Below are 11,531 nucleotides of genomic sequence, written 5' to 3' on the forward strand. Positions count from 1 at the left end.
TAAAACAAAGAGGGTGTGCATGTGTCCACGACCGCTCCTGTCTCACCGAATTAAAAAAAAATGCAAAATATCATAATCGACATGTAACAATGAACAAACCAAATGATAAGTACTCATATATGATTTTTCGTATTTTCAAACTTTATTGTAAATGTTACAAAAGAGAGATATGGAACAAAGTAGTGCGCTTTTTCTAGTTATTGGCTGACCGTTCGTTGTTGTTGAACTACTAACACGGATGTTTTGCTCGGGAAATCCGGGGAGGCCAGGAAATCACCAATGACTCCAAGCTCCTCAAACTCACACCAATTCTCTATCCCTCTTGTCGCCTCGTGGTTCTCACCGCATGTCCTTCCAACAATGAAAAGGTCGTAATCAAATGCCATGGAACGTAGAAGCATTGACGTATCTGCTCCATCTATTATCTCTTGTTCCAAGTAAATTGTGGAAACTTCCTCTTTCGGCGTTCCTGGTTGATCATTTGGTTCACTGCTTCGCATACACTCTCTTAGTTCCACGGTGTCGAGCATTTGGTCCCATCCTGTCGTTTCTTTGCTCTTTCCAGATGCTACAAGGCGTAGAACGGTAAGTGTCACGTTCTCTTGACGAGCCATTCTCTTCGCGAAGGCCAATGCTTCCCTGTCGTCTTTTCCTCCCACGAATATAACACAAACCTGCCCATACAAAAATCACAATGGATGAGATTAATTTTGTTTTTCTTTTATTGTATTTACTATTTAGTTTTAATACAAAATTTGATAAAATGTATTTACCTTGAGGTTTTCTTGGAACTCTTGTTTTTTCTTAACGAGATGTCGTTCGATAAGGATGCCGACAGAACAAGGAGCTTGTTTCAAGACGTTAAAATTGAGAAACCGGATCATTTCACTATCGGAGACGATGGATGTTCGGTCGAGAGACCAGGTACGGTGGAAAGGGAGAATGATAAGCGTGACAGCTTTATCGAGAGCTAGCCAACAAATATCATCTTGCATGTGGTTCGCGTTCGCGATGCATGTGAATGTGTCAATGGAAATGGAACTGCACACGTAACGGTGGAAATGTTCGAAAGAGAGGATGACGTTTTCCGAATATTTTTTCCCCGACCCGACTCCAAGTTTCTGGACTTTGTGTGAGATCAAAGTGGGAACGTCTTGACCTTGTAACTCGACGAGGTGAAGTACGTAGCAAGTAAGAGGGCTCTCCTCGGATTGATAAGAAGCTTCTAGAAGGTTGATCATGGAAGATATGTGGTCTGGTCTATGGATGCATACTAGAGTCTTTAGCTCTCCAGAGTTTTTCATAATTGCTAAGTTTCTCTTTTGGTAGCACAAGAATTGCTTCGAGGGGTCGTAGATAAATCCGATCGCTATTGGTATGATCAACGAGTTGAGGACGATGGACAAGACTAGGATCGAGAAGGTATCTCTAGTGAAAACCTGTATCAAACCAATTATAAGAAAATGAATATTTTGTTTTGAAGAACATTTACAAGAAAAGGTTGATCAAGAAATGGAAATTAAAAAGATGAGAGACCAACCTTGGCGGAGTAAGAGAATAGGTAGAAACTCAGTTCGATGATACCCTTATGGGACATGATAAGGGAAAGAACGACAGAGTCTCTCAGTGGCATTTTATAGAGGTAAGGTATGATCATTGAGATAGAGAACTTCAACAAGGAGATGAGTACGATGAGAGATGCAACCGCGAATTTAGTGTGGTCGGTTAAACAATCTTTCCAAGCGCTGATATCAGTCCTGAGCATACTGGATGTAATGAAGAGAGGCAATATAAGACCAAAGTTGAAGCTCTCTAGACGTTCAACCAGTTCAGAACCAATAGGAGGTCCATTGGGGATGGCGAGACCAAGCAAGAAGGCTCCAAGTGCAGGAAACTGGTCAAGATCGTACCAATACATACACGCTAGACAAACCATGATGATAATCCCGTAGATGTACTTGTCGTCGATGGGTCTCCCTTCACGTTTTCTTTTTATTATCTTAAACATGATGGGCCTCACAACAGCGAAACAAATGGCGAGATAGAAACCAATTTCTATAAGTAAACCAAAGCTAACAAACGTTGGATTAGTAATAGGGACCAGCATCACCATGTAGAAGAGTCCGATCATATCTGAGATTAAGGCTGCGGATAAAGCCACCCGACCAAGAGCTGAGTGGTTCATGTCAAGGTCTCTCAAGAGCCTTGCGATTCCCGAAAAAGACGTGAGGCTCTCCATTAGCAACAATGGACCATACGGTTTGGCTAGGAGCGTTCGTTTCTCAACTGACATGTAAATCACGAGACCAACCATTATAGGGAAAGTAACCGCTGCCACTCCAGTTACTCTTGCCTTTGATTCAGCCTTGAGGATTCTCTTGAAGTTCATTTTAACACCCTTGAGGAACCAAAATATCATGAACCCAAATAATCCAAGGCATCCCGGAACATCTATTTTATTTTTAGGGAACAATAACTCTTGAATAATCGACTTATCGCCCGAAACAGTAAGTATAACGTTCAAGAGTAACCCCGCCTTCAACACAAACAGAATAAATTGTATTGTCAGGAATGTTTTCAAGAGCAGATAATTATTAAATTTTACAAAATAATGAGGAGAAGTAGAACTCACAATCATCATAGAGGTGAACTTGGGAATCTTAAGACCCATTTTCCTGAACAAGATGTTGAAGAATTGCCAAAGGAAGAACACAAACAATATGACAATCTCTAGATTCGGAAGACGATATTGCCAAATGCGAAGACCCTCACCTTTATAAATGATTTTCTCCCAAACACCATCAGAAGACAATTTGGCAGGATGCTCCTCGCATATAAATCCATCACTTTTTCTTACAGCTTCACCATACCAAGCCATATCATATATCCAATTTACATCACCCCCCAAAGTATCACCCGTGCCTGCCTGTCCTGGCGGCGGCGCAAATGTCTCTCCCCTAAAATCCGCCTCCGGCTCCCCGAGAATTGGACCCGTCGTATTTCCCATTACTTCCATGAATTTAAAATCTTTTGAGAGATATGTTACAAGGAAAAAAATTGGGGAATACGATGAAGAAATGTTGGATTCCTTTAGAAATTGAAAAGACAAACCATATGTACACAAGGAGGACATACAGATGTATATTCTGTTAATAGGTCCTGCTGTTTTGGAAACACATTTTGGACATTTATAGATATATATAGTTTTCGACGTTTTTCTGAGCTATTTCTCCACTCTATAAATAGTATATCAAGTTAAACCATAAGAGATTGACGACTGTCATTCAGTTGTACTGTCTTTCTAGTTTCTTTTAGCGATTCATGTGTCTGGCTGTTGACTTGCAATGCATTATTTATAACGGTTATATATTCTCGGTACATCAACTATGTACTATTTTTTGGACGTGCTTTGGGTACTGGTTTGGTACTCCACAAAACACGTAAAAAAATAGTACATAGTTTTCAATTTTTCCTTAAATTCTTTCATGTGAAGCACTCAGATGTAAACCAAAGACTTTGATTTGAATACAATTTAACATCATTGGAGATGAATTACATCTCTGTAATAAAGTTTATGAAGTAAAATGAATTAGGTTCAGTTGACTAAAACACGGTCAACGATAACACACCGACTTTTAAACGAAAAGTGATAGGATATCGCTATATATACAAAAAAAAAATTGTAAATACATAGAAGCAGGTCAGTCTCGTAGGAACAAACCTAGGATCCAATATTGGTCCAAATAGTTTTTAAAACGTTTTTTTCTTAAAATAATTATAATCATTTAAATAATCGTGTCCTGTTCTGTAATGTATTTTAAAAAAAAATAGGATAATTTCTAAAGAAAATTAGAAATTTTTATTTTATTTTTTGAACAACTTTGAAATGAAAGTTGGCCCTGTCGCTTATCCTCAAAACTGGGCCTATATAGGAGTCGCACACGAACTAGATTTTACATAACTTAACTAGTAATTTTTTTATAGATACTTATTAATATTTTACTATTAGTTTAAAGATAAAAAATGTAAATAAAAATTTAAATTTATAATATTTTATGAATATTTCAATTTCTTAATTTTGAAATTTCATTGATTTAAAAACATTATTTTAGGATAACACTATTATTGTTTTTTATTTTAAAATATGATGTTATCTTTAATCAATTTTTATTATATTAATTTATAAATAATTATCTAATCAAATAAACAAATATATAATTGTTAATATAAAGTGATGTTATTAAACCAAATTCTTAGAACTACCAAAACCTACAAAATCTCAAAATAAATCAAAGCACAAGAATGTCAAACATAATCCAACTTTACATATTATATTAATTAAAGTAAATAAAACTGTTGATATATGTACAATAACTGAATAAACCCTCGAACATACCATCAACAAAACAATATGTAATGTATAAGATAAGAACAATAGTTTATTAAGAAAAAAATAGAATCACATTTTTCTTTACATAATAGTCTTATAATTCTGTGAAACATTTGAAAAAATAAAAGTAAATATAATTAATTTTAGTTTTTTTTATAAATATAAGTTATTGTTGTAAATAAAAATTAATATTTTGAATATATTCTCGTTTGGAAGCAGATATTTTGAAAATGTTTTTTTTGAAATAATTTCATTCCCAATAAAAAAATATTTATAAAATAAAAACAAATGAATATTAAAATTTTCAACTTAAATATCAAATACATGTTCTTGCAACTAAATAATAAGAATTAAAAATAAAATACCACGAAAAATCACATTAACAAACAAATATAAATCAAATTTATTTTTATTGCTTATATACCTTTTTAAGTATTTTAATACTAAAATAAATTTAATAATTTTTAAAAATATGCCATGATAATATTTTGCGTTTACAAAAAAATACAAACATTTTTATCCTGTGGGGCTGAGCTGTTTACTCTCGACTGATTTAGATTTGTAAATATATAAGCCAACCGTTATAGGCAGAGTGGCAGACAATATATGTTAGTGAACAATACATAATATAATCTAAAAACATAAAAAGTTCGTAAGAACACAAAAAGGAATGTAATCCATTTATAACATGATTCATCAAATCACGTCAACAAAAATAAAAGTGTAGATTTCACATAATTATTATTCATCAAAATCAATATTAGGAAAATTACAAGAAAATAAATGATTAATATATAATCATATTAATACATAATATTACATTATAAATTTAGTAAAATTATACAATGTAATTTGAGTTTGATACAAATTTGTGAAAAAGTTGGGTTCCTTTTGAGAGTTCAAAAAACTTCACCTAGGTAAACACATGGACAGTTAGTATGAATTAAACAGGTTATGCCGTTTTAAAAACGCGATTTGGACATATATAGAAATATATAGCCATATGTTTTAGAGGTTTTTAAGTTGTTACTCCATTCTATCAATAGTATATTAAGTTGTACCGTACAAGACGTCGACTACAGACAGCTACCAGAAATTTTAATATAGTGATTGCATGATTGTCTGTCTGCTAGCAGCGATTCATGTTTATATTATATGGAAAATGAAAACACCTTTTTAACATAGAAGATAATGCAGCGTTCATAAGCTTTTTAAAATCACATTTCTCGTGAAAAATACTCATCAAATCTGGCTGAAATGTTCCAACCCTAGACACTTCGTGATGTTATCACGGCTGAGGATGAAGTTGCCTGCTGATACTGATATGAAGCAGTGAGCACTGTGTTTAAAAATAGTCGTTGCTCGTCTAAGCCGGTCAGAAAAGTACAAGTCGGCGAGAAGAATAAAGTATAAAATTCTAGCTTTTAGTCATCTATCTTTGTGTGTTCTCAAGTCTAAATCCCTTCCTTGGTGCCAAGAAAAGTACAAGGCTATTGAGCTGAGCTCGTGGTGCCTAGTAAAGTCAAGCCACTCAGCCGTGTATGAGTATCGAGCTGATTGGCGCCGAGTGGCGTTGAGTCGAACCGATTAAATGGGCTGAGTTTTATTATTTGAGGGGCTTTGTGAAGGGATGTAATACATCTCCCATATTAGAGCAATTTTATTGGTTGAATTCTTAAGTTAAGTATTTAAATAATAATAATGGTTATTTTATTAAATAATTTAAATTAAAATTAAAAAGAAAAATACACCAATGAAAAACAAATACATAAGAAAATAAGTTCGAAAGAGGTTGTCAAAAGCTCTCAATTAAACGATTTAAGTGTTCTTAAGTAGGAGTGAGCACTGTTCGAATATTCAAGTTTTTAGAAGTTTTCGTGATGGGATCCGTTTCGTCCGAACATGTTATCCGATTTGATTAGATCCGTAGCTGCCCGGATATTCAATGTCCCGTATATCTGAAAATATTTATATTTTTACCCGGTTATCCGATTCAATCCGTACAAAAAATAGTCTAAACTAATATAAAATATTTATATTTTATTACAAAAGTAAAATATTAATTACTTTTAAAAATTCTAATAACTAATATAGTAAATTTAATAATAAAAATATTAGATCTTATATAAAATATAATATTTATATAAGTTGTATATACAATTTTTAAAATATATGTATATATATGCATATAACAGATCGGATATGGATTTCTAAAAATATTAATATTTGTGATTTGTTTTGTTTCTAATGGATATAGTATATTTGTATTTGCTTTTCTTTGTAAAGTCAGAGTTATCCAGAATTGTTTGTTCGAATTGAAACGAACAACAGATCAAATCAAAATTTACAGATATTTTGCCCAACATCCTATTTGGTCTTAGGTGACACCTTTTCATTTAGTGGGTCTGCCGCTGAGTATAATTTTATTGACAATCGGATAATACCTTCTTTTGGTATAGAGGAACATGTTCATTTACATAGAGCCGACCCAGAATTAACAAGACCCCCACATTAATAACATTTTAAAGAACTAATGATAAGTTTTGAAAGTTAATAACACTATTTGTATATGTTTAACTCTTTAATATTTTTTTCCATAAATTTAAATATAATTAAAAATTAAAAATTAAAAAATCATGTTCTAGTTTATACATTTATATTTTAATATTTTGAAATTTTATTTTGGAATCAGGATTGTGTTCTCCATTGTAGTTGAACATATTATGCAATTATAATAATATTTAATATATTAATAAAATTTTATATTTTCATGCCGAACCAGTATAAAATATAACATAATTCAATAATAATAATAAGATGATAAAAAAATTATTATACGCTTAAATAAATATATATCACCATTAATTAATAAACAGTTATTATTATACTTAAATTATATAAAATTTATATAAATATAAAAACTTTGTATTATTTATTTTTTCTTAAAAAATTAAATTTATATTTGTTTTAAATTTTAATATTTTGGAATAATTTCATCGAATTATGTCTATAGAAACATGTTTGTATTCTATAATCTACACTAGTGTCATAGTCTTTATATTATAAATTAATTAAACAATACATATTTCTAAAATATTCAAATATGTAAACTTTAATTAATGTATATATATATATATAAAATATTATGAAATTAAATAATCTTTTTCAAAGTATTAATTTAATAAATATATTTAAATTAATAACTTTATAAATAAATATTATATTTATAATATTGTTAACTTATATAGTTTTTGTTGTAGTAGAAATAGAATGCGAAAGAATTACCACGCCAACATAACAGTTTTCTATCACCGTTAAAAAATGTGTACATTTTGTCATACACTTAGAGATGGCATTTGGTACCACCCGCCCCGCATTGGCCCGCCCCGCTGCAGTCTCTCTCTCCGGCGGTTCTTTGCGGGTAAGCCCGCCGTGACCCGCGGTACTTAAACCTCTGCCCAAACCCGCCCCGCTTACTACATAGGACATTGCGGGCTGGCCCGCGGGTATGCAAAACATGATGTTTCATTGGGGTGAGCTTGAGAAGATGTTGTTGTTGTTGTTGTTGCACGGTGCAACTTGCTTCGGACGAGGAGATGGAGAGTTCCAGTGGAAGCTCGAGGAAGGAGAGAAGCTCCAGTGGTGGTGGAAAGAAGATGGAGAGAAGCTCTGATGGTGGTCTTAGTCGAGGAGAAGAAGAATCGGTTGGTGGTGCTGCTCCTCTGGTGCTCGTTGGTGGAGTCGTGCTGTAGAGAACCCTGATCGCCATTTTCGTCTCTTGACTCTTTTTTTTCAGGTGTAAAGACAGCAAATGAGGAAGTGGTCGCGGGTTATGTCGACCCCGCAAGACCCGCTGAGCCTAGACCGCAAAAGCCCAAACCCGCATGACACTTACCCGCGAGACCCGCTTTTAAATGGGCTTCGATTACCTTTACCCAAATCCGCCCCGCATGGGTCTTGTACGGGCCAGGCCCGCGGGCTGCGGTCAAACATATTTACAAGTGTATGATACACTTGTAAATATGTTTGGTACACACACACACACACAACAAATAAATAAATAAATAAAAACCTCATCCCTAATTTGCCCAATCGCTTCTTCCAAACATCCAATGGCTTCTCACACCTTCCTCTCCTTCTCATCGCCTCCGCGCCTCCTCGTTTCCCCTCCCTCCACTCTCCGTTCCCCTTTCGTCGGCGTCTCTCTCAACCTCCACCGTCCCCAGTCCGTTTCCTTCTCCGCCTCGAAGAAATCGCTGACAGTCGTTTCCGCCGCGAAGAAAGCTGTCGCTGTGCTCAAGGGTAACTCCGACGTCGAAGGAGTTGTTACTTTGACACAAGATGACTCAGGTTGGTCCCTTCCTTCTCAATTTTCAATCTAATTATAGTTTCTTTCAAGTTGAAATGAAATGAATGATTTGGTTTGTTAATAATGTGATACTAAGCAGGTCCGACAAAAGTGAGTGTTCGTATCACCGGTCTCACACCAGGGCCTCATGGCTTTCACCTCGTGAGTTGATCTCTTACTTCTTGTTTTGGTCTTTATGTATTGTTGTCTCTTGTGTGATTCTGTTTTGCATTTTTTTCTCTTACAGCATGAGTTTGGTGATACAACAAATGGATGCATCTCAACAGGTGAATAATTTTGCTGCATTACACATATATATATCATTATTTTGTATTTAAAAAAAAACACATGTCTTTAATTTATCGTAGGGCCACATTTCAACCCTAACAACATGACACACGGAGCTCCTGAAGACGAGATCCGTCATGCGGGTGACCTGGGAAACATTATTGCCAACGCCGATGGTATATTACTTTACTCTCCATTGTTTCAAATAATTTGTACCATTCTCTCTAAGTACTGTTTTTTTTTTTTTTAATTGTAACAACAGGCGTGGCAGAAACAACACTTGTGGACAATCAGGTTATGTTTTATTCGCGTTTATGTTCTCTTATAAGAAGCTTTTGTTTTAAATGTGAATTCATGTGTGCAGATTCCTCTGACTGGTCCTAACTCTGTTGTTGGAAGAGCCTTTGTGGTTCACGAGCTTAAGGATGACCTCGGAAAGGGTATAAACTATTAGTGCAAAGGATGACACTTTCCAAAAGCTTATAGAAGTTTCTTAAGCAAAGATGTGGTCTGATTACTTCTTTTGATTTTGGCAAAATGTAGGTGGGCATGAGCTTAGCCTGACCACTGGAAACGCAGGCGGGAGATTGGCATGCGGTATGGTTTATCTTTCGATCCCTACGATTTACATCTGAAAAAAAAAAGCTCGCTTTTATATTAATTGTTAAAGATGCAAGTTTTGATTCTATGTTTTTGTAACCTCACGAGCTACGTTGGTTCTAACGCAGGTGTGGTTGGTTTGACGCCGCTCTAAGTCTGGGCTAAGTAAGTACTTTGGTGTCTACTGTGTTGGTCGTCTTGTCTGTTGAATCAGATGTCAAATAAAGTTGGCTGAATAAGCTTTTGATGTTTATGTTCCTAGCATCAAACTCTCTTTCTGGAGTTGTGCCTTTGTAAACGTGTTTGTTACTTTTGGTTTACATCTGCATTCGATCGTTTGTTTTGCTATTACTTTCCTTTTACCAAGCTTAGATTTTGGTTTTAGGTAAAGAGGTAAACTGATTTTAAGAGAGTTTTTTTTATAGATGATAAGCATATTTGTTTGTTTAATGTCCGTAAACCAAAAATGAATTTGGAATACCTCTATCACAAGTTGCTATTGTAATGAACACACCTATTTAAAAGAAAGTTAGGCAAAACTTGAATACTGAACCGAGGAAAACTAAACAAAAAAACCTTCGTATACTCTAAATTTGAAAACCTAAAATCAAACCGAGCTGACAATCGAACAAGTACGAAATTTGACTAAAATACCTATTTTAGTTTTTGTAAAAATTATTTTACTATAAAACTTCATCCACAATTTTATTTATTTCTACAGCATCAAATTCAGAGCAATGAAGCTTTAAATTTTTTTTTTAAACCACAACTCTTGATATAACCTACAGCGGTACAAATGCTCTGCAGAGCCAAATATCCAAAGTAATTTTTTAGTGTTTCCATAAAATTCTATAACAATAAAATCTAAAGCCACAACAAAAAATTTACAGATTTTTTTTTACAGCAAAAATTTTAAATCTACAAAATGAAAGAACGGTGTGGTGCAACCGCGATTATGCATTATATATGATAAGTGTGTTTTCATAGAATAACTGTACAAAATAATGTTTTGATTAGAGAAATAATTTGCGGTATAAATATTATTAATATTTTGATTAATTTAATAAAATTTTGGATGACTAAAATCTGTATATTTAAAATAATGTAGTAAACTCACAAAAGTAAACAATATTATTTCTATAAAAGTTATGAAAGTTGAACATCAAATCGGGAAAACCCAAATTAAAACATGTTCCTATTTCTCTAAATTTGAAATTCCAATATCGAACCGGAACCATATTGAAAATCGGATGACAACCAAACTTTTTACTGGACTTTTATTGAAAAACTAATTATCTTAATTTTTCTATAAATTGTATTTTTACTAAAAATAATTATTTAATTTATAAAATAATAATCTTAAATGTTTACTTCAAGAGACATATTTCAAAGTGTAAGATTCATTAGCAACTTAAATTAAAGAAAATGTCTACTATATAATTTTTTATTTAAATGTCATATTATTAAGTTGTTTTTAATTAATAAGTTAAACAAAGAAGAGTAAAATAAAATTGTGTTGTTCGACGGATAATTCAACCAAAGCCACTGGGTGTATGATCCTACTATAAAGAGAAGTACGGTTCATTAATTATTATCCTGTTCCAAAAACACACACATAAATTATTTTACATCCTTATAACACACAATTTAGAAAAGTTAAGTGTGAATCGTAACATGAAATAACATGAATATATTAGGATTGGGGTTCGAAGACATCCAACTACACTATATCATGTGGCCACACAGATATATTATTTAGAATCCATTTGGATATTCGGAAAGAAAATCTATCCATGAACTCTACTTTTATGTGGGGATTATTCTGAATCCTCTCGTAAGCTGAAAATACCCTCAGATCAATCAAGAAAAAAACACATGAGTTGGTTAATAATAGAATTACCCAAA

General features: G+C 33.4%; 2 protein-coding genes across 3 annotated transcripts; one reads left to right on the forward strand and one right to left on the reverse strand.

The window, feature by feature from the left end:
* Positions 1-84: 84 nt before the first annotated feature.
* Positions 85-3,613, reverse strand: LOC106448642 (cation/H(+) antiporter 8-like). Of its 2 annotated transcripts, XM_013890499.3 has the most exons (4): positions 2,633-3,610; positions 1,541-2,536; positions 774-1,439; positions 85-674 (listed from the first exon to the last, which is right to left on the reverse strand). In XM_013890499.3, exons 1-4 carry the CDS (start codon positions 3,131-3,133, stop codon positions 198-200), a joined length of 2,640 nt encoding a protein of 879 aa, XP_013745953.2. In that variant the 5' UTR covers positions 3,134-3,610; the 3' UTR covers positions 85-197. The 2 variants fall into 2 exon arrangements, with proteins under 2 accessions (XP_013745953.2, XP_048633758.1); XM_048777801.1 differs by having other exon boundaries at positions 1,541-3,613.
* A 4,784-nt stretch (positions 3,614-8,397) lies between these two features.
* Positions 8,398-9,974, forward strand: LOC106446718 (superoxide dismutase [Cu-Zn] 2, chloroplastic). The gene is made up of 8 exons (XM_013888493.3): positions 8,398-8,740; positions 8,839-8,900; positions 8,986-9,025; positions 9,107-9,202; positions 9,289-9,320; positions 9,391-9,466; positions 9,570-9,623; positions 9,755-9,974. The coding sequence occupies exons 1-8, from the start codon at positions 8,503-8,505 to the stop codon at positions 9,778-9,780; spliced, it is 624 nt and encodes a 207-aa protein (XP_013743947.1). The 5' UTR covers positions 8,398-8,502; the 3' UTR covers positions 9,781-9,974.
* Positions 9,975-11,531: the final 1,557 nt, after the last annotated feature.

Source organism: Brassica napus, chromosome A4 (assembly GCF_020379485.1).
Source record: "Brassica napus cultivar Da-Ae chromosome A4, Da-Ae, whole genome shotgun sequence".
Classification (NCBI taxonomy): domain Eukaryota; kingdom Viridiplantae; phylum Streptophyta; class Magnoliopsida; order Brassicales; family Brassicaceae; genus Brassica; species Brassica napus.